Source organism: Takifugu flavidus, chromosome 10, assembly GCF_003711565.1.
Source record: "Takifugu flavidus isolate HTHZ2018 chromosome 10, ASM371156v2, whole genome shotgun sequence".
In the NCBI taxonomy this organism is placed as follows: domain Eukaryota; kingdom Metazoa; phylum Chordata; class Actinopteri; order Tetraodontiformes; family Tetraodontidae; genus Takifugu; species Takifugu flavidus.
Genome location: NC_079529.1, coordinates 3868507 through 3892640, shown reverse-complemented (window position 1 = coordinate 3892640; position 24134 = coordinate 3868507). Strand labels below are relative to the sequence as shown.

Here is a 24134-nt window from a genome sequence, read left to right as displayed (position 1 = left end):
TTATGGAGACTAAAGGGGAAGTGTTAGAAACTTTTAAATAAAACATTATGCAATTTAGAGGGCCAGGGAAATAATGGAAATCCTATACTGTATGCATATCAACTACTCTGTTTCAGCCCTCTGTCATAATGCAACGCTGCAACATGGGATATTTGGATGGAAAAGAAGAGGACATAGTTTGATTTGCATACATTCAAACACGAAGGCCACATTAAAATAAGGGCTGGGAATGTAACAATCTCCAGAATTTTCCCTTTCTCATCTCGCTCAGCTTTGAAAACGCCACGCCAATGAATCAATGGGTTTAAACTTTGAAAAAAAGGAAACTAGAAAGCGAAATCTAAAACAGTTGGTGAGGAACTCTAAATAATCACAGAGCTTTTGGAGATGAATGCATTAGCATAACTTAGTCCCTGTGAAGTAATCAGTTGTCTCAGGGTGAGAAGATCCCCTCCAGGCTCATCTCACTCCTGCTGCTCCAATCCTCCTGAGTTCAGTCACTGCAGAATGACTGACCCCCTGAGACGGATGGGTAGATGGGACACGTGGCAGAGAGGAACCCCTTCAGCTTGGAGCGAAGCGCCTTCAGCAACATCCAGAACGTAAGTGTAGACGTTGGATTCTGTTGCACAGCATCGTCGAGAGTTCTACCATCAGTGATGAATGACCACGTGCACTGACGTCTCCCACTGGGTACAAATGCAGCCGTGACCGAGTCAGCATGTGTTTATCGATGGGAGATAAAGGGAAGAATACTTGTGTGCCACAACTGTGCAGTTTGGAAGTAGATTTAGTTTTAGAAGACTAGTAAATTGGAAAAATGGTGAGATGGTATGAGGGGGAACAAATAGAGTAATGCAATGGTAACTCAAAGGAAGCACACTGTTTGTCAGGGGGAAATGTTCTTTAGAGACAATTGGTGGCCAAGTGTTAACTGCACTTGAAATGAGACGATACATTTTGATAGTTTTGTAGGGACACACTGATAAAAACATTCCATTTGCACTCGCTTCGCCAATCACTGTTGTTTTCCAACCCTGCAACACAGATGGAACTTGACTGAGGCAAAAAAATGTTCCATTTTAAGTGTACTCTCAATCTCAATTCATTAGAAATGTGTGATTCATTTCACTTTCCAGAACTGGCAGCAGCTTCAGCATTTTACTCACTGAAAGGTGGAGAATTGTGTTCTATAATTTGATATTAATCAAGCAGCTGCCGGTTCATCTTCTCTTTTTAGTTCTTCTAGAATAGTTGCTGTGTTTGCAATCACATCATCATAGTTCAATACAAACTGTTCAACATCAGGCAGCAACTGAGAATTTCCCAGCTTACCAGACTTCCTGGTGTTCTCACATCATCTCCAGTCAGTCAGCAGGTCCCCAAATGACCAAAATTGAGGAAGTCTGAAATTATCTTAAAGACTGCCATTACTGTGTCAGAATAACTCTACTGAAACAAACTGCAGCATGTAATCCAATATCCACACATCCTCGGCAGGGCGCTGAGTTACATACGAGTCGAACGAGCCATCACAAAAATAACAGGACATGGGTAGAGAATGACAGGTACAGACAAAGGCTCCATTTAATCCGTTTTTTAACGTCAAGGCCAACATTCTTGGTCTCAAAGGGATGAGTCACATTACACCTGACTCCCAAAGCGCAGCCATGTTATTTCAGACCTGTTTGCTGCCTGTTTATCTCTTTCGTGTAGCCTAAATTCTATCGATGTGCTTACTTTGCTACTGTGCCGTTTAGCTGCAGTACCAGTATTGACCACACCATAATGCTGCAGCCGGGGAGGCGCTGTTCTGCTTAGGTTATTGAAAGTAGTCAAGACGAGGGAAAAAAAACAACATTTTATCCCGTATGTATGTATAATATACAAAGTTATTGAAAATTTGGAGATGGCCTGCTAAAAATAATGATTGTACCCATTTATGAAAAAAAGCTAACTTTCACCTGTCCTTCACCAACTTGCTACAAAGATTTCCAAATGTATAATTATTCCTTTCTGATGAATAATTATTGATGTTCAATATGACTATTGAAGAGGAAGCAGAAATGCCAGTGAACTTTTTTTTGGAAAGGCTGTTTCTAAATAATATAAATTAGAATCTTGGCATTTGCAAAAAACAAAACAAAATTAACATCAAGGAATGGCAAAGCCCATAGGTTGTAGCTCAATGCCACTTTGGGAGAGTAATTTGTTTTTTTAGGCTTTGGGAAATTTACAACTTTTTTTTTTTTTGGAAACCTGTGGGAAACAACCTCCAATCAGCAGTCTGTAGCAGCAATTCAACCCTTTTCAACTGAATGTTCTGCTGTTCTGTTCATCTGCCGCCAAAACCCACCCAGCGTTCATTCAGGCATATGGAAGGACAGCTGCCAAGTTAACTTTCTCATGAGCCCCTGGATGAAGTGTCAAGATAATACCCTCCCCTTCAACGCTTACAAAGGTGATCATGGCCAAGTATGTTTTTACGGCCTTATTTTGTAGGTATGAAACACTTTAATATTGCAAAATGACAATTTTCCCTGAAATGTCTGGTGTACATTCAGTATGGTCCTTTAGGAATACAGAGACACCGTCACCTTCATTTTATTGATGGATTTGGTCCTGCTACAAGAGGATTGAGAGTAGGTGGAAAAATGTTCTTTAACAATCCACAACGAGGTTTCAAAATTCTAATCAAGGCGCCGTTTTCATTTTTTAAATATTGCCTTTCACGTCTCCTTGCTTTGCCCATTGGAACAAAGCCTGATATCGCTGCACTGAAGTGAAACGCAGATAAGAAAACCCAGAATAAAAGTGTTAAGGTTTTGTTCTCATCTTGGTGGAACTGTGTCTCTGCACCTGCATGAGTTCATGAGGTAACAGTAGCAAAAATATTCTCGCTCTAGTCACTTTATTTAGATTTGCAACATGATATTTTTGAAATAGAGGCTCAAAGAGACCATTTCCACTAGCGCTCCAGTCTCAAGGAACACAAAGCTCATTCACAGCAGATGGAATTACTGTTTACTGTGTGATTCCAGTGAGGAAAGAAGTGGCCATTTGCATACTCCTGTAGAACTTCCTACAGTAACAGCTGGATATGAAAATGCAGCTACTTCCTTTAGCTCTGCAGTATTTTTTTTTTTTTTGGTGCCCATCCTTTCTCAAAGCCTCCTGAGGGTTGCCAACTGATCCATTAGGTGTAAAAATCATAAAAAGGGCCACTCCGATGTGCTCAGCTGTATATTTTATGCACACACATTTCCTTGCTTATTATTGCTGGGTGTCATTTCCTTGGGTCCAGAGTGTTATGATAGCTTAAAACAATGGCTTTTTGGCATCTCAATCAGGAGATCTCCCACTTCCACTCGTCACTGCGAGGGTGAGGTGGGGCGTTCGGAACGAGCGCAGAGCAAAGTATTCTCCAACAGAATACTATTAAAAGTCATCTTCTTGGTTGAATGGATATCCAACTGTGTTTGCTTGCACACACTGGCGGGGCACTGGAGTTTGGCAGAGAATACAATTACGATGGAAATATGTGTTGGCTTACTGACACGCTGGCAAAATCTAACTGAGAGTAAATAAGGACGGAGGCCCGGAAGAGAAGCTAGGAATGGCATGACCAGGAAAAAAGGTAGGGAAGGCCAAATCTCCCCGTGTGTATCAACCTTCTGATGTTACAGGTGTTATCGTTTAATCCATCTGTTTTCTGCTATTGCCACTTGCTACACACACACACACACACACACACACACACACACACACACACACACACAAACACACACACAAACACACCCACAAACACACCCAGACAAACACATGCTCTCTTTTCTTGTCTGATGTGTGTGAATGTCTGTGTTGCTCCGCTCCATCGTCTCTGTTTCCTCCAGCCTGTGTAAATGTCAGAGCAAGCTGCTGCTCTTCCCAGACCACGCAGTGGGAGACAGACCAACCTCATCGCCGTGGCAACCCTCTGTTCTGGCTCAAAGAAAAGGCAAGGGCAGAGAAGAAAGGAACTTTTATGCATCCAAACCCCCACTAGCTCCCTCATCCTCGTGCATTGTAGCCCGGCTCTGCACCATGTGGCCGAGCTCCCAGGCTTCCCTGTGACTGAAGAGGAAAAGAGCAGTGCTGCAATTACCAAGGAGGTGATGAGAGTCGAATGCTACTGAAATATTAGCAGAAGCCCTTTGGGGTGTAGCTCTTTGATACAAATTCCATAAAGGAACTGAATTAAAAACTGAAAACACAAGGTTCAGTTCCTTAAAAATTAAGCAGCACACAAGAGAGAAAAATAAAGTTTTACTAATGTTAAAAGCATGACAAGGAAATGGGGGAATTAGATTTCCCAGAATGCTTCCTTGGCTTGGAGCCATTGTATTTGGTTTCAATTTGTAGCAGCGGGAGGCTGCCTGATACCTCTCCTTTAATGTAATAGCTTTCTTCTGTGAGCTGAGTTGTCACCTCCAACAATAAGTTAATCTGAAGGGACTCCAGTTGTCCTAACGACTGGCTGCAGCAGTCCAGCCAAAGCTTGTCACTCATATTCACCAGGAAGCTGCACAGTCAGCAAAGATGCTAAGTTGTGCTGCTGAAATGACAGCATTTAGCTGTTACCCTCCCTGAGCGAGATGTGCGAGGACTGTTAGACGAATGTTGGAAAACAGGAGGAGCTGTGTCAGTGGTCAGAAGTGAGAAACCATCTGGATGGAGGTGAGGGACCATATTTTACGCTGGCCAATGTCCAATATTGTGTCACTGATGCATCCAATTTTCTGCCTGTAAAATTGCCAATATCTCCACTGTAAATCTATCCATCTTGATTCTGCTGGATTTTTCTTTCTTTGTACCCAGCATAAATTTTCCCACTCCTAGCTTCAGTATTGACAAGCAAACACACACACACACCCATACACACGCTCACACACGTACACACAGACAAACAATGATCTTTGTCTGCCCTAATAATGTCAGTTTTTATCTTTCTGTCGGTCTCATCATGTCATCTCACATATTTGTGTTGGAAGCAAGAGTGAAACAGTTGTGTTTCACTTGTAGATTTGTTATATTCCGCCCACACAAATATAACACAACAAATTCACTGATTTAAAGGAGTTGTTCACCTTGCCTCTCACGTTTTGTCGAAGCGTTCGCGTTACAACTGCAGCTGTCAGTGCCTATGTGATAGAGTAGGTGTTGATGGATGCAGAAGTTCCCTGTGAATGTGAATATTTAGTTTTTTGCACCTATTATGCCAACGATAATTAGTGATGAGGCACACTAATGGTTTGCCAGCTATAGCGTGCTGCCTAAATGAATGAGAGAAGGATCAACCTTGGATGAGCTGTAGCAGATGCGTTAAGCTGAATTTCCATCAGATAGGCATTCGGGCACATCTTGAGCACAGGATTATTTTTTATTTTTGTTAATGTGGGCAAGCATGTGTTTTTGTGAGCATTTGTCCTGTGTGTGTGTGTGTGTGTGCACAGTCTGAATGTATGCATAATAGAGTTTTCCGCTCGGTTGGCCGTGCCGGTGCACGCCTGTGTTCAGGTTGCACATGACCTTGCTCTGCTGGGAGGTCTGTGTCTTTCATGTCCCCTGTTCAATTCTCACTCAAATCTGGGTCAAAGGATGAAAGAATAGCCCTCCTACTCTGGGGCACACACACACACACACACACACACACGCAGCAATGACATGCACAGGTCTCTCTGAGAAATGACTGGTTACAAGGAAAACAGTAGGGTGGTGGGCATAAACCAAGCCATATGTGGCTAAAGACACACTGGACTATATGAATCCCATCATCTCTGACTGTTAATGACAGTCACAGGACAAGTGGATCATCCAGTCCTTCACTTTCCTTCCTCTGTCTCCTTCACTTTCTTGCAGCACAACTCACAGTTGACCTTGCATAGACCAGATGAGAGCGACAGGATTTGCTAGTCGGCAGCTTCTGGCATGTCTGTGTCTGTCTTGTCATTTCTCTTGTGCCACTTTTCTTGCTCTTCCTCGTGGAGATGTTCCTTCCCTCCCTTGCTAAGCCTCTGCACAGCCGCGCTGATGCTCTGGACTGGATTCAGCCCTCAGCGGAAGAAACCATGCTGAGACATTTGTGCATGGAAGCAAGTGTTCAGGCTTGCGTGTGTGGGCGTGTGTGTGTGTGCAATATCCTTGCCAAAGAACATCCTCACTCCCCTGTGTTTCAGCACAGCATTTGTCATTGAGGTCTTTTCTTTCTTTAGCCCAAAAGAAAAGTGAAGCAGAGAATTATTCCTGCACTGGGACACTGTCTGTCTCACAAGTTCAGTCTGGTGGGCCCCGGGCTTGGAGCAGAGCAGGGTGTGTGGTGGACGTTAAGACCTCCTGCCTGTCGTGGCGCAGATAAAGGCTGCAGACCTCCTACCAGCAGTAGGACTCAATCATCATGGGATGACCTCTCGCAGTGCCTCCTTCCATCCATGCAAACCCCCCCGTTGCTCACATTAACACACACAAACAGCTTTTTTTTTAGCCCGGTCAGGAGGGAGTTCTGCCAGCTTGATAGAGAGGCATGCTTTTTTTGTCTCCAGCATCTTTTTTTCAGCCGTGGTCATTCCCATCTCTTCCTTCTGTGCAGTCCTCCTCGAGTAGTTTCCAGCACATTCAGAGCGGAACATTATCCCAGTCCTATTGGAGAAGGAGTGTAAGTTATTTGTCAGCGTGAGCAGTCATCTGTGCCTGCAGGGTTCCATAATAACAGAAAGATGGCTCTCCACCTCAGCCAGCACATTACAGTGGACAGAAGGAGTCTGTGCCTCTTGTTGTGATGTGTGAAACCACATCAGTGAGTTTCAGAATGGCACCAATGGAGCTTGTGTGTGCCTCATAAAAAGTTTAAAAATCGCGCATTTGCTGCAGCGGCGTGGAACCACAATGCGATCAACATTTGCATAAAAGAATATTTTCCAGGTTTCTCTTTCTCACTGTTACACGATTTTGCTTTTGTTGTCTTTTGACTCTGAGCGTGAAGTCGTGTCATTATAGAAAATGATACCTCTCTGTAATGCACTCAAGCTTGAGCTTTGTTTTTTCACACAGTAACAAAGAGTCGGCCGATTCCTTTCACACACACACACGCACACACACACACACACACACACACACACACACACACACTCATACTGTCTCTTCAGCCTTATTTCTTGCACAATGTGTATTTGTGTATTATGTAGAAGCATCAGTATTGCGTGTCCTATTTCCAGAATAATTTTCTAATTAAATATCTCTGCAGCAGTGGAAAGGTAGAAGGCCTCACAGTGACGAGAGGAAATCATAATGAGCACATGAATAGTCTGTGATGATTTACAAGATAAATGACATTCAGGCTATAGTGAAAACACTGTAGGTACTCTGGGACCTCAGTGGAGGAAAGCTGTCGAAGTCTGCACCCAAATGATTTCTCCTCTCCAGTGGTTCAGGTGCTGATTCTACTTCTGTCCTCACCGGCAGAGCTGTGAGAAGTGAGAACAAAGAGCTATCTTGGGAAATTACCCTGTCGACAGACGGCACATTGAGACTTCGTTAGCACAACCAGCCAACCTAGAGTCTCTCCAGCCTGATCGAAGGGAGCAGCTCTCCATGACAGAGTAAACAAAGCAGAATCACAGGCATGATGGGGGGAAGAACGGTATTTTCATCTGATTCTGTTGCTACAAATCCCTGATTACCATCTGGTTTAGTCTGCGTCTGCATTTGCACATGAGCCTGTGTAAGTGCTGATCTCTGGTTCTCTGGCAGGAGTTTTGTGCACAGGTCACTCAAACTTGGTGTGCAGTGTTGTGTGTGTGTGTGTGTGTGTGGGCCAAGTGTATCTGCTGGATCCTACTCTTTCTTACTTTCCAAGCAACATTGAAAGCTAAAAGCTTCCATGATTACAACCTGCTAAAATCGTCAAACATTGGCTTTACTTTAGATAACCCTAGATTCAGGCTTATTCTGTTGCACACAATCATTATAATGGTGCCAGGAAAAAAAATGCAAGTTCTCTGTGCGATTGTGTGCCTGTATTTGCGTGTCTTTGTGTGTCAGGCACAGCCAGAGAGGGGAGACGAAGCAGAGAAGGAGGAAGTCCGCAAATAAACAACCTGCAGTGGATACGGTGAGTCCTCTTCCACCATTACTCTTTGTAATGGTGGAAACCAAACTATGCAGCGATTGCGTTGCTAAGATACTCAAGAACTCTTCCAGTCTTTGCACCTCTGCATGGACTTTTCTCCCTAAATTGATAATTGAATTGACAATCGCCATGTAATCAATTAAGGTGCTCATCCCCGGCCCTGATTCAGACAGTTAATTGGCTTGTGCCACAGAGAGGCTGAGGCAAATAGCTGAATGGTGCAGGAGGGACTGTTGGATTACTACAGATGGGCTCTCAGACCTATTTGCATTGCCTGACTTTAAGTCTTTGATTGGCTTTCTCGTTCGGAAATTGCTTGGAAGCGAGCTTGGGTCCGTCCCTCGGCGCCTGTTTTAGCGAGGAGGACAGGAAAACATATAGAGCACACGCAGCAGGTTATCTATCCACCTTAGTGGTGATCCTTTGGATGGTGGCTTGCAGGTTTCTCTGTCTTTAAACAGCTTTTGTTACTTTTTACCCTGAGTTGAGGGGGAAGAAAATCTTTGCCACCCGCAGTCAGCGCTGCTTTGTCTGAGCACACGGAGAGCAAAACATTTCAAGACTAAACAACCCTGCAGTATTGATCCACCCCACACCTTATTCTATTTTGTCCTCTAAAACATGCCTTTTCACTTGGTTGATTTCTATTCAAAGCTACTCAGTGAGACTTGTGTCAATGGGGAAGCTTGACTTCATTCCGAAACTCTGGAAGCCCCCTGGGGGGTAAGGATGGGCTTCTAGACCATGACACGCGGGGGGCTAATAGGCTGGATGGGATTGGAGGGACGAAAAGGGGGGAGGGGGGGTTTGTTGAATAAAAAAAGTTTTAAGACCAGGACAGAGCCATCTGCTTTTGTGGTGATGAGCATCAAAGCCTGAAGGATCCCTGTTGGGTCCCTCTTTCAGATGGTCGTCCTACATATGGGCTTCATATTTCACTGGGACAGACAGTCAGCAAGGCCCATTGGGCCACAGCCGAGGCTACTATTCTGTCTCCCTGCGTGGTTTCCAGGCTTTGAGAAGAGCAGTGAAACTACTTTTGTTCCTCCAGAGAAAATGTGGCTAATAAATGACCCTGCTGGCCTGACTCAGAGGATTTGGGCGTGCACCCCCACCTCAGTCAACGGAGGTATGGAAGACGAGGGTCTCTGTGGGTATGTTACTGTAGAGAAAATGTTAGAGAAATGGGTCAGCGTGAGGCTGCAAAGACATGCTCCCAGGGTGATTAATTATTGAAGTGACTAATACTGCATTTGCCTGGCAGCACCGGGGGCTTCAGTCCACATTGGTGGCACCATAACAATAATCAGTCCTTGTGAATCTTTTATAACTTTTCTCTCATCTTCACTTTTCCTTGTTTCACCATTTTCCCTTTATTTTTCATGCTTTTTATTACATTGTCTGTTAAATTTAGTCGGACTCTTCCGTCTCACGCACATTATGGGACCTTTTCCACCCCTGCTTTCTTCATCCCCTTTAACATGGTTCTTTTGTCTCTCTATCTCCACGTTGAACCGCTTGATGAAAAACGTGAAGGACGATGGAAAACACTCCTTTAACTCCAGTTCTACATTCCCTCTTGATAGTTGTCACATGCCTGCAGGTAGCATATGGCATTCTCTCAGACAGCCGGTATCAGTGTCCTCCCACACAACAATGTCCACCCTGCACTCTTTCACACATGACTTCTTTATAGGATCTCCAACGCTCCTTTTCTCCCTCACCACTTCCTCGCTATACCGTGACGACCTTTATCTCTACACAATTTGTTAAGTGACACTCACTGCAGAGACGCTCAGGTTCGGCAGTTGGTGAGGGGAGGGGAGCCTGGGGGAGGATCATTAGTTAAATATTAGTCAGACTGTGCTCCAACAACCCCCAACAACATGCAGGATGGGTAACCGAAAACCAAAAACTAATTCTGGTAGTTAGGATGTGCCATTAACAATACCAAACTCTCTCAAACACACACACACACACGCAGGCACGGACGCACACACACACACACACACACACACACACACACACACACACACACACACACACGCACGCACACACACCTTCAAGCACATGTCTCCCTTCTTCTTCACCCATATGGTGTTTTTTTTGTTATATGTTGTACATAAGGAACAATGCTGCCCTTGAGGGATTTGTTAACCGTAGCGAGGTAAAAACAGAAGGTATAACAAAAATGAGGGCGTAGTCACCCCCCTCCCGAAAAAAAAAAAAAATCCAGACCCACACCATACAATTACACTGGTACAAAAGAAAACACGCTGTACCTGCAGATGTGGTAAAATCGAAAGTGACATCAGAATATTTGTAAAGTTAAAGAGGTGGGGAAGGAAGTTGCGCAAGCTCAGATTTAGTCTGAGTCTGTTATAAATTGGGGATAGTTGAAGTGGAATGTAATAACTGTCATTTCCTGCCCCAATCTCTGGTGAAAGTATGGAGGTTGAATTGTTTGTTGGGCCGTTTCAAATATTGAACCGTGGCATTGCTTCAGTCTATTTGAGGTTGGGCAGCTGCTCTGGACTTCGGCATTGATCTGTCTAGACTGCAAGAAACGGCGTCAAACTCACGTCAAATGATTACATTAAGTGAAAAATAACTTGAATATAAAGCATGTTTCGTGTACACTTTCCCTTTCCTCTGGATTAAGAAGAATTTGTTTTAGTTTATAATAAAACACGAGGACTGGTGCTTTGTTTCTTTTTTCTGTGTGTGTGTGTGTGTCTGGGCCAGGAGGTGCATGCTGTGTTGTGAGGTGAAGGATGTGTGGAGTTCACACTGTGAGATTCAGAGATCATCTCTGCTCTGCCCAGGAAGCCTCTGGTCAGACAACAGCACATCTCAGCACAGCCTCTCACTTTCTTTTACCTCTCTTTCTTTCAGCTTCTTTTATAGTGTAGCTCCGCTTCTCGATGCCAAGATACCCTGCAAGAGAATGAACTCATGGGACGTAATATAAGCCCATCAAAAGGCATATAGCTTTGAGAGGCATGCCAACACTACATACATCTCAAAGTCGGTTTCCTTACAAAGCAGTTGAATTAGTATGTGTTTGACTGAAGAGGAGTCCTAAGGTTCCTTGAGACACGGGGACTCGCGGAGACTCGCGGAGGCTAGCGACTTTCATGACCAATAAAAATAGATCTGCTTCAGAAGCAACAGTGCTCTTGGTGAGTGGAATCTAAGACAGGCCAACAGACCTTGACCATACGATCTCCATTATTATGGACTTCTTTATGTATGCAAGCGCACAGCCGATGGATAAATGCTCCCATATGTTTCCAGCTCGTTTTATCGTTCCCTGCAGAGTCAGCGGTGCAGACACAGGTGTGAGCAGTTAGTCGGATCCAGTAATGCACTCGCCTGCTTTCAGCTCTTTGCCCTCCTGAGTGCCGGCCAGGGTCCACTGGGCCGGCAACAGTGCAATTAGTTTAATTTGGTGGTGTTGATTCCTCCAGCAGTAGCCTCAAATGCATATTCAACAATAAAACACAGCTCTAGGAAATAGGCCCAATCCTCACTTTGGCATAAACATTCAGGGTAGATTTGATGGATCCAGAGTCAGCCTAAAATCTGCTCTCAGTGTTCATTTATGTTTATTAAGACTACAATTATAGATAAATTTCTCCATCAGTGTTCTGTCCTGTATGCTTGTGCTTGCACACTTTGTGGCAGCATAACAGGGAAAACAGTTTGTTTCTTGTTTATGGAAGGTGGACGTGTACAAAAAAGTGCAATCCTGATATAACTGGAAAAAAAAACCTAAAAGCCACGCTGGGCTGTTTATTGCACTGGTAAATACTAACATCATGGACTATATATCTGGTTGTACTTTTGCCTTAATGGGTTTTCAAAGTGCCTAATGTACAGGAGGGAGCCAATTCATTTTTATTTAATACTTGTGAAAGGCCAATGCAATCTACAAACATGGCCGGTGTTATTTAAGTGAGGAGCAAGCATAGGGAAAATGGAATATATGCTGTTTATCAGCTGTGTTAAAACACAAAACTGCAATTTAAATACCTCCACTGACATTCATGCATTTTCTTCTTTGTAGCTCAATGGGAAAGGACAATTAAAGACTTTGTGAAGTCTGATCCACTCTTAATAATGCACGTGCAGCAATTACAGCAGTGCCCATGTTGGCCCAGTAGAATGCAGCTTCTCAATAAAAATCCTGTTTTGTTTGTATCAATATTCACTTTGGGCTTTATTTTTTTTGGAGCTGAGCCTTTTTGGGACCGTGAAGGCTTGAGCATTTAAGATGCATGCTGAGCAGACGACAGACAACACTGATGCACCCTGCTGTTACTCCGTTCTCAGTAATCGAGGCGAAATCCTTCCTCCACATGGACCATATTTGACATGCAGGCACGAGCACTCAATAGCAACCCTGTACACACGTTCATAACACTTTAATCTGTTACTGTTTGGATTGCATGGCAATGTCAGCTGGTACCGCTCAGTAACCTCTTCAGCACCCGCCCAACACGCCCCCCACACACACACACACCAACATGCCAGAGACACCCATGCTTTGTGCTGGACCATGCACACCTTCACATGCATTAACCATGATCATACAGATTACCAGCATGCAACACATGCTCTAGCAAGCGTTCACAGTGTTTCTGTGTCTAGTCAAACCTTAACACGCATGTGCATCTATTTGAGTTTATAACTCTGTAAATGGGCTCAAACCACCCACAAAGTCCACCCCTCAGAGATCAGGAAGGCACTTCTATAATGTCCTTTACCACCATACATAGCAAAAGCCTCTATCTGAACACTTGGTTAAATACTTTAGCTACCGCGTTCAAATATTCTACCATATGTGCCTATAAGTGTGTGGAGGAGAGAAAAAAGCTGCTGCAGAGAGGGTAATGTAGCCCTGGTCAGGAATATTTATTATTATATCATGAAGTCTGTGTTTATTTCAATTGGGCTGACAAGGAATGGCACTATTAGGCTGTTCAGTTTTGGAATGTGCCTGGTTGAACACCACTGATTGCCTGTTCAGATTTTCTGGACTGTTTTCTTAAAGAGGAAGTGATGGACAGGTCCTAGGACTGATTCACATTATAATTAAAGAAGTCCAACCATCCATGTGCAGTTTGTTTCTTTAATCTGCCTGCTGCTGGAAGGGAACCGTTGCATGTCTGTGCTTGTTATTCTAACTTCATAGTGTTGTGCTTCACCAGTTCGCTGCAGCGGCAAGGGGGAGAAAAAACTACAAATACAACCAGAAGTTATTCGGTCTTGTTTACGTTTGTCGTATTTTCAGCCTAACCACCACACGCGCCCCATTTCAAACCTGTCAAGACCCCATCAACAGTAGGAAATACATTTAATCAAACTCACAACCGGTTTCCAGAGGGACAGTCAAGTACCTTTAAAGTCAGATTAGTCATACGTTGTTATGGTTTCACAAAAACATTGTTCTCGTGCAACTTTAATCAGCCCATTCCCCATTGTTTTAGTCTGTTTTCACCCACTTTGCAATTAGGCATGGATTTCCTTTGAAGTGCACCCCCCCCTCCTCATCTTTAGCTGTTTTTTTTCTGCATTTATTTAAATGAGAGCAGAGTGACCGGGCATACCACTTTGCATTGTGCCTGCTGAGTTTACACCACTGATGTGGAGTATAAACAAAGACTGTATAATTAGGTACCTTGCACTTTATTAGTAGTTAACTCATACTTAACACATGCACACTCTCCCACATGTCTCTTGCACGCTTTGTGCTGTAGCTTTAGTTCACTGGATAATGAGACCAGCACTCAAAGGAAATACAGGCAAATGCACTCAGGTGAAGCATGTGTGTGCACGCTGCACGTGTCTGCATGAACGGTGGTGAGGAACAGCTTTTTGTATATATATAAAAAAAATACTGCCTATAAACATTGACCTAAGAAGAGAAATCTCTTTTGCTAACCCAAACTAACCCACATAACTGGGATCGTAACACTAAGGCAAATAAAGACTATTTAAAATCCTTCATTAAGCCATCGAGCCCTCTTGCATCTGTAAAGAGACGGGCATGTGTGCTTAAGGTCTATTGTTGCTTTCTTTTCGTCTGTCCTTTGTCCCTCCTGGTCTGTTTAACTCGATAGACTCTTTGGGACGGTCACCATGGAGACCCACCCTCAAGTGGCGTGGGAGCATCACAGGTCGGGGAGGTCAAGCTGGGGAACTGTTTTGGCAAACGCAGCACGCTTCATTAGGCCTTTTGGCTGGAGGTTCATTAAAACTGCAGGAGAGGACATTCCAAGAGACTCCATTAACCAGGAGGTCTTGTGACACCCTGTCAGGCCAACAGATTTCAAACATCTTGAGTTAAGCTGCTGTGCCCCCCCTTCCCGGCCCTTTACCTCCCCCACACGCATCCCACAAGCACACGCGCACAGAAGACAAAAACAAGGGTCTCCCTTCAAAAACACGTGCAAAAACACACAGGGAATCACACGGTGCCGCCATACTCCACCCACCCTGCCAATAGCCTCCATCTGTTAGTCCGGACAATTTTCCCTGGTGTACTGGGGGTTGAGGGTTTGCAGGTGGAGGGAACCACTGGACCACCAGCCCTCCATCTCTCCTGTGACGCCATCAAACGCAACAGTGGAAAATGTATTTAGAGGAGAGAGTCTGAAGGCACGTCCATTTAATGAAGGATAAAGTGCGTTTGGGTGGAGGGGGGTGAAGGGGTCGGTGTTTGGAGAAGAGCGGCAGTGAAGTAAAGTGCTTTGCAACCTGTGGCAGTCCATATATTTAAAGCTATTGTAAGTCAAGCAGAACAGATGAAGGGAATCCCATCAGATTGAGTTCTGCGATATAAGTAAATTAGTTAGATCAGAATGCAAGCGCTAGCACTTCAGAAAAAGGCCATCACAAGTGCTTTTGGTTGTATGCTGTATAAGCAGGTATAACTGGATTATCCTTGTGTTTGGATTGGCAGGCCCTGTCATGTAGGCTGTATGGTCGATCAGTTAAACTGAGCCGGTTACAGTGTACAGAGGAGAGGTTTAGCCTTGTTGGGAGCGCTGATATGTTAATTAAAGTGGATTTTGTAAATATAGGACGGCCCAGCATGATGGCAAACCCCACCCAAACAAAGCCCTAAGTTTGCAGAAGTGTATTCTTGCCAGATTCTTCTCTTGCTGTTTGGTATTTTGTAGCTTTTGAAGGTAATTGTTGCCCGTGTGTTGAAAATCGTCCTTTGCAACAAATTAAAAGGGAAAGTTTTGGACCCAATCTCCAAGTGAATGAATTTGTCAGTTAGTTAGTTTTTGTACCATCACACCATCACTGAGTCAATAATGATATGTTCAGGGACACTCAATCAATTCCTTGCTGTGTGTTTATATGCTGTCATGTTTTGGGTCAGCATGGTTAAAAAATCAGATCAAACTTCTATTTTCACTTGCAGCTCTATAAACCAACATATTTTACAAGCATTGCATTTCTGTTTATTCCACAACATTTGTTACAATTGTTCAGCGACATATTAAATACAGTAATGAAACGCCCAGGCAGCAGTCAGAGCCCAGATGCTGAATAACTCTCACGTGGCAAAGCTGAATTGTTAACTGCATTACTTACTGAATGGAGACTGAGATCTTGCTGGATTTTCTTTGGCTGGCATCTGAACGGAACTCCCACACTTGGTCCCTGCAAATAATGGAAGAGGAGCCACTAAAGCCCTCCTCTCAAAGCGTGGCTACTGTCCGTCAGTCATCATAAAGAAAATTTCCTTCTACTGAGGTAATAATTGCAAAAGCTCCACCTCGCCACTGTCAGGAAGAGGCGAGGGAAACATTGCCTGTGACCTCGGCTTGATGGCGTTAAAGCCATAACAGCGAGAGCTGTGGTTAATGGGTAGAAGATACATACAATGGGTTTCTTTGAGAAGATAGGGAAGCAGAAATGTGTGTTAGCTGGCGTGTGTGCAGGACAGCAAACACACACTAGAACACAATAGAACACAATGGTTTTATTATTAAAGTGAGCTTTTATTGCTTGATAGCTTGAGTTAAAAGCTCACTTTGAATCAGCCCCATATCGTTTCTTTTCATGCCTTGTTTTTGCCCTTGTTTTCAGCTGGCCCCCGATTTAGCTCGGGATCATCCTCTAATCCTCTGTTTTGTCAGTGACACTGGGAAAACAGCCTGGGCAGCGTGGCTGAGCCCGCCTGTCAGAGCCTATAACATCTCTTGCCACGATCAGGTTATTGCCTGAGCTCTGTGTATCTTTATATTGAATTGCAGGTGATAGAATCCCCGGTTCAACGTTCGTGTGCGGCGGCAGGAGGTGTAGCTCACACACAAGAGTTTGTGTGTGTCATACACGGTGGGGCCGCCTCCGACCTTGTGAATGGGAGATGCCGAGCGTCTTTCCTGACCCTAAATTTCAATAGTTTCCTCGCTGCCTCCCCTCCCGTCACCAGGCTGTTCTCTCTGCTCTCGATTCTTCCGTCACTGCAGCGGGGTGATAGATGGGCCAGTGGAAATTGTGAGCATTAAAGTTTGTGGGCCGTAGACGGACAGCTCGGCGTGAATATCAGTGGCGCGGAGTAAGCGCTGGGAATTGGATGGCTGAGAGCAAGAGGGAGGTGTCAGCACTTTCCCTCTTGTGCGTTTTCACTCAGCCGGATTGAGTCTTATTATCTGACCCGGCCCCTCTTCCCTCAGTGACCTAATAATATTGTTTCAGCGATCCTGTCCAGCCTCTGACCCCTCGACTTCACACAGGAATCTGCTAGATGAGGAGTTCTGCTTTGCAAAGAAGCTTTCTTTTCCAGCTTCTGCTTGTCCTCCAGCCCCACCCAGTCTCAACAGGCCTCCTGCTTTATTTTAACTGTAGCACTGCGACTAATAAGTCCCACATGAGAAGCCTGATCCATGCTAAACCTCAGCTCAAGATCTCCTTTATGGCTAACAGGTTTTGTTATCATTAATGGTGGAATCATATTATCAAGTTAATACGGTTGTGTGGGAACTGGTCAGGCATCTGAGGTAAATGGGGAGAGATTTGGGAAATAATCCCTCCCCAATCTGGATATCACAGCTGGTAGACTCTCTCTCTCTCTCTCTCTCTCTCTCTCTCTCTCTCTCTCTCTCTCTCTCCTCTCTCTCTCTCTCACTCACTCACTCACTCACTCACTCACTCACATACACACACACACACACCACACACACACACACCACACACACACACACACACAGGCGCGCATCTTGTGATTGGGAGGTATTGGTTTTGAGTGTGTAGCAAGTAGAAGAACACACAATCACAAAGACACAGACACACACATACTGGATCACATCACCAAAAGTATATATTCAATTTTTTCCCATTCTTTCCAATTTTCAAGCCACTGCATGTGCTCATGCAGACCTTAGGACTATATTTCTGCTTTCTCTGCTTTTAGAATTTCACACAGGCAGGTTTCACAAGCCTACAGGCTTCAAGACTACCCAGAGTTGTTTTTTCTTGTGGCTGACGGGGAGCCAGATTGGCTGGGGATTGTTTTTGTGAAAAAATGACCTTGTCAACAGATTTAGAGTCATCAGTGATATGGCAGCTGCACTGTGGCAGGCAGCAGCGGCCACAACTCCAGTCAGATCAGGGGGTCAGAAGGCTGTGGCCAAGGCCGGGGCTCAGAGCGTGGCTGTGATACGCTCCACCACTGTGCACACAGATAATTTTACAGGCCTCTCTTGAAATCGGTGTGAAAAGCAATACTGAGGTCATTTCTTTTTTCATTAAAATAACCCCTTCCTGAGAAAAGTGGGGCCAGAGTATTAAAATTTTTCTCCAGCTTTTGGTTTCATATTGGGAGTGTGATATTTCTACCTCTCTCCACTCCGCCATGATGAATCCATAATCCAATGGGTTTTGTAATTTCGACAGAATATGAGCTTCCAGGTTGCTTATCGTGATCAGTTTTATTTTGGGACAGCCTGTGCTGCATTGGCTCAGGCGCAAATGTTAAAAAATAACCCCCCACAGTCTTCCGACCACGCGGCTTCTCTGACTCAATCTCCTGGACATGACCCTATCTTTCCTTCTTCCGCATATTGTGTTGCTTTCCGCCATGGTGCTTATTGCTTTCTTTGATTAATTTTCCTCCTCGCTTACCACGCCACGCTGGCCTGACTCAGTCGACTTCCTGTTGGTTTTCAAAACAACCCTTCATGTCAGCCTCCCTACCTTCCACCCCCTTCCCCTGCCCCCCAACCCTCCCTCGTCTTCTATTCATCACTGCACAGCCCATTTTACAGTACCTCTCTGTCTCCTTCCTCCATCCGTTTCTCTCGCTCCATTACCTTACTCGTCCGTGTCCCCTTCATCTCACCCTCTGCCTGTCCAACCTGCTGACAGGAGTTCTTTCTACCTCCTTACTGTATATCCCTCCTCTCTCCTGCATTTCTCCGCTCGCCATTCATCTTCAGGTCCTCCGTCCATCTCCATTCCTCCCTTCCTTCCTCTCTGCCTCTCTCACCAGCCCTCCCTCCTCTCCATTCGTCTGGCAGTGGAGAGCCTCTCCTCTTGCTGACAGTGCTGTTTGTGTGAACTGAGTGCTGAGCTCCACAGCCCCTTCGCCTCCCATCGGCCCCCACCCTCCCGCCTTTACAGCTGCCTTCCATCCTCATCCTCCACCTTCCCTAACTCCCTCATTCCTCCCATCCTGCTTCCTACTTTCATACCTCTCCAGGCAGGGGGAATTAACCTACCAACCCTGGGCTCCCGGGCTTAATGACTCTCTGTTGGGCCAGCTGCTAACATCTGGGCCACACATACGAAGTGAGAGACAGTGACACAGAACCGTAATGGACGATGGGCCCGTGCGGCATGCACAACACCGACACAGCCTTTGAATTTGTGCCACTTTACAGCGTTATCATTCTTTTTTTATTGCCCGCTGCACAAATGTAGCAGCGCCATTCTATTATAACTGCATGGCTGAGCCGTGCCGGAACGACAGACGCGGCGCCGTAACTGCTTTGTATTATGCTGAGCAAATAGGTTGGACGTACAGACCAGGCGCAGCCCGAGTGTGGTGGACTATCGGCGGATCGAATGAAAAATACATACACGTGAAAAACAAACGCGACCTTTCAGTTGTCTTGCTAGAAGAGTTTTCAGCATGTTCCACTGAACAAATGCCGCTATTCTCCAGCCACCGTTCAGTTGGAAGTCTATAATTGAAAGGGGTGGTGTGTATGTGTGTGTGTGTGTGTATGTGTGTGTGAAGAGGGTGGGGGGGGTTTGCAAGGCAATATTCAGAGCTCAAATATTCCAGCATTGTAAAGTGTAGTCTTTGGCCTGCCGCTGTCTCCATCTCTGCAGCTGAGCACATCTTCCCAGGAGTGTTCGGCATTGGAAATACAGTCATGAGGACACTCTGTATTCCATTCATTATGTATGAGCATAAATGTTACAAACTAGAGACTGTGAAGATGGAGGCGCCGTATCTGTATCTCTGAGAGCGCCGATGCTCATTTCAATGCCAGCATTGTGATGCTCAAAAAAATGGGATGTCTTGAATACGAGACAGAGAGGAGAAACCAAAACTAAGGAAAGACACTACAGGTGCCTCATTACACAGACTCAGTGAACCTCGGTTCATTTCATCTGATCTCATTCTAATCTAACATCTGGACCTGTTGTCACATGTGGCCTGAAGAACATCTGGAAGTGTCTGAGTCACAACTCTGCTGCTGCTCCCGACACTTATTTTCCTCTTCTAATCACAGCCAACAGAACCTTCCTCTCAAGCCTCATATTCCTCAGTACGCCGCCTTCATCTGCCTGCCTCTGTTTTAGACTTCGAAGTTAGGGAAGGGAGGTGAAGGAGGAAGGGTGGGGGTGTGTGTGGGAGGGTCCCATTGGTATTCTTCAACATCTCTGGTGCTCGCTTGTGTTCAGAGAGCCATCTGTAGATCAGGAAGACAAAAAAGACGCTCCTGAGCCTCGGCGTCACTCAACAGGTAAGCGCCGCTTCCTTTCTTTTGCGCAAATTCACACACCGACCCAAAGATTCTGTGCTGTGTTTTTTAAGTACCCTGTGTCTGTCTGTCTGCTTTCTCACTCTGGGCACCCCAGGCAGGCAGATGCGCTTGAGTTGGCGGAGGTTGAAAGAAGGTTCTGCATCTCAGTCTGAACTTTTTCCCGAGGAGAGCAGGTATGTGAGGTGCGCAGCAAAGTCAGAGTAATCTGGTAAACTCCAAGACTTTGAGCTGAAGGGAGCAAACTTGAAGTGCAGGAGACGCCAAACTTCCCTCGATTCTGCTCCGGTCCCCCTTCAAACTTCAGATTTAAGATGTGTCAGAGATCGTTCGTCCCCGCGGTCCTTTCCGTGATTGAACCCTCCCATTTGGGTCTTAATCAGAAGGTCTTAATCAGGCCACTTCAGGAATTTACTGTGTTCAATCAGTGATTGGATTTTTATGCAGAACCTCATCTGCATATTTTGCGAGGCCTCCCAACAGTTCAGCGTTACGGCAGTAATGCTTAATGAGCATCTGAACGCTGCAGCAGTCAGACCCACCAGCAGCTGGTGAGACGGGCCAGAAGAGGAGGATTGGGTGGCTGTGTGTGGGCAGAAGCTGCACATTGTCTGATTTCAGTAAGTTTCACAACGGCTGGTCCAAGGTGGAGTGTGTTGAGTCATTTGACCATGTTTTGAGAGTTAAAAGTTGACTTGTCACTGTATCGCTGATTGGTCCTGTTCACTGCAATGCCCTTGTGGGAAATATGGCAACCTTGTCTGTCTGAAAAAAGAAAAAAAATCAAATTTTGATTCAATCTGTTTTTTTGAAAAAGAAGCTGCAGAAGACCACGGTCAAAAAAGTGGCCTTTCTGTGCTCTTTTTCCCAATCAATGACAGATTGATTTGGCATTCAGTCATGTATCCGTTTCATACTTTGAGCAATAGCTAATTAGCATTTTACAAAAGCTAAACGTAAATCATAGGAAAGGCAGAGCAAAATAAACACTTGTCTGAGAATCAACATTCTTGCTGGTAGCCGTGCTTTCAAAGTAATTAAGGTAGTTGTTTGGAGAAGTAATGGGACTGTGGGGAGGTCAGACAGGTTGTGTCTGCTTTAAGCAAGTCTAATGAAATCAGTGACTTGTGACACTGGCTGCAGTTTTTCGTCACCGGCCAGGACCTCTGTCCTGCATAAACCACCCGGAGAAATGCTTCCAAACGGTTGTTGTTTTAAATGAACAACAGGCAAATCAATGAAATAAAAACACTTTCAATGGAAAACACGTTGCTATTAAGGATCCATGAAAGAGCACTAAGGAAATATATTCAAGAAGACGTTGAGCCCCATTCATGGGTCATGGAACAGTGCGCTTGCCACCAATTCAAAGTGTCAATATTTGGCAACAGTCACAGGGACGTCACGCTGGTGGTCTGGAAATAAGAGAAAACTGCACAATGCTGCGAGAGATGAAGAGAAAAGGTTTTCTCTTCTTTGAGAAATAAAATAATTGCCCTTGTATTTTCAAGGAGTGAACAAAAAGCGTCAAAATCATCCAAAACCAAAATACACAAATGTTGTGGGAGTAAAAAAAAAAAGAGTCTGAGTTAATTCTTGTCAGAGTCTGCTGGAGTGCAACTAATCGACTGAGGGAAGATGCTTCAAAGAACTGTTGACTTCAAATCACTCTGTCTATTCAGATGAGAAAATATTTAGTTTTCAATTAAGTAAATCACTATTATTTGTTCCACTACTGCGGCAGAGTAATTGAAGTTATTATAAACCGAGCTGGAAAGCCACCAAGGATCCTGCGGGTCAAAAGAGTCCGTAAACAGACTTTGTTTCAAATAGGGAGACGGCCGTTTCATCAGAGTGGATCACACTCTCCTCTCCCCATTGGAAACAGACTGAAGAACATATTTAAGCTTCAGAACCAAATCCATCCTGCAGCGTTAAAAAATCTATTAACATGAGTCCATAATTTGGTTCCAGTTCGCATCAGTGCTCTATCCTTTCTTTCTGACATTTACACAGAATATATATACTTTGATATGAGTGGTAAATCACTCTTGCTCAATTGATGGACTTAAAGTGCAAAGAAATGTAGCAATTTCAGCATCAAAAGTATATTTCTAATAGTCTTTGCTCTTATTTGTCATTTTTCTGAGTGAAATGTGGTTTCTTTCTCAGAATGGATGCTTGAGATGGTGGAACAGTTTCATTTCAGTGCTGATGAGAGCAGGAGAACATGGTGTTCATTTGAGAACAGGAAGCAACAATATTCCAAATAAAGAAAGGGGGCTAAACACTTAGCATGGTAATCTAACACCCCCCCCCATCCTCAATCTACAGGTCTAGCCGCCTTTATCGCTGTATGCTGGCCTACCGACCTCTGACCCTGCTGACCCTGCTGACCCACTCTACTCTTATACCAGCAGCTTGTATTACTAGTGTATTTCTCTGCCTATTCTCTCCTCTACCTGTCCTCCCCCCTTCTTATCCCCCTTCTCCTCCCTCTCTACCCAGCCCCCCATCAGCAGGAGGGTCCCCTACATGAGTCTGGTCCTGCTCAAGGTTTCTCCCTGTTAAAGAGCAGTTTTTCCTGCCACTGTTGCTTGTTGGGGGTCAGGCCCGGGGATTCTGGAGAGCACCTCGAAACAATTTTGATTGTAACAGAGGCTATATAGATAAAGATTGATTGATTGATTGATTGATTGATTGATTGATTGATTGATTGATTGATTGATTGATTGATTGATTGATTGATTGATTGATTGATTGGTTGAAAAGCATTACGTTTCTAACGATGCTGCTGAATGTAGCTTTTGTGAAAGACTTTTATATTTCAGAACATACAGTCTTCCCTGTTCTTTTAAGCTGTGCCAGAATAAACGAAACCTCAAAGGTCCTCAGGACGCCTCATTTAAAAGAAGGTTTGTACGAAAGGTGCGCATGCTGGTGTGACTCATCAGGAGACTGAAATAAGCTTAACGAAGCTGCTCCAGTGCAAAAGAAAGCTCCTCTGCATGCAGTGGCCCTCCAAAACACAGATTTCCCACATCTCGCCTGTGAAACTGATTTTATAAGTGATTAGACCTCAGCGAGCGCCTCGCGGCTTTTGAAACTTTGATTTGCGGCGATGCAGGAATAGATGTTGCTGATTGATCTCAAAACTCTGCTGTGTCGCAATCACGTGCCCATCAGACGCGTTTACGCCTGTACGAATCGCAAATGATATTTGAAACCACCAGTGGCGCTCTTAGAAGGTTGAACTTGGAAAATAATTGCACATGCTACGTTCTTACATGCATGTTCTCCTTTCTAACATCAAGATGTGGCTCTATAAGCATGTGCAAATTTCCTTTCTGCCTCCAATGTTGTTCCAGGGCCATTGAAGGTCAGGTGCCAGTGGTGAAATGGACCTTTTGTCAACATGGATTGTGTCTTCTTCAGTGCTACCCTTTTTCTGTCTCTTCTTAGGTAAGAGAATAAAATGTCACTACGTTGTCAGTGGATCCACGCTGGCCTTTTCATGTCCAATACACTCTTTGACTCTGATCTGGTAACCTAGACTTGACTGAGGAGTTTTAATCGGTTATTTGCTTTAGTAAATTTGTGGAGCTCCTCTTGAAGAGATCCAAAACCTCTATAAACATATAAACATTTCCAGGAACTATTATTACCTGCATGTATGTATATGTGTGTGTGTGTGTGTGTGTGTGGTGTGTGTGTGTGTGTGTGGGTGTGTGTGTGTATTTTTTTTCTGGTAATTCTTGTGGTTTGTGGCTATTGGTCCTCCAAAATCTTGCTTTAGAAGGGTTTTTTTGTCATCTGTCCACTTCTTGTAGCATTTCTCATTTTGCTCCTTTTGCCAGAAGCTCAAAACACAAACAAAGTGAAGTTGGCTGAAGCGGAATAAAGATCGCAATCACTATTCTTCAGCTCGCAGCCCCACCCTTCAAGAATTCTGA

General features: G+C 44.6%; 1 protein-coding gene across 3 annotated transcripts in view; it reads left to right on the top strand.

Annotated features, from left to right (window-relative positions):
* The first annotated feature begins 20088 nt into the window (after positions 1-20088).
* The window catches only part of nphs1 (NPHS1 adhesion molecule, nephrin), a 34552-nt gene continuing 30506 nt past the window's right edge, over positions 20089-24134 (top strand). For all 3 annotated transcript variants that reach the window (XM_057044757.1, XM_057044756.1, XM_057044755.1), the window contains exons 1-3: positions 20089-20163; positions 20279-20357; positions 23550-23643. In XM_057044757.1, the coding sequence (XP_056900737.1) occupies positions 23580-23643 (64 nt within the window). In that variant the 5' untranslated portion in view covers positions 20089-20163; positions 20279-20357; positions 23550-23579. The remainder of the gene's footprint in view (positions 20164-20278; positions 20358-23549; positions 23644-24134) is intronic.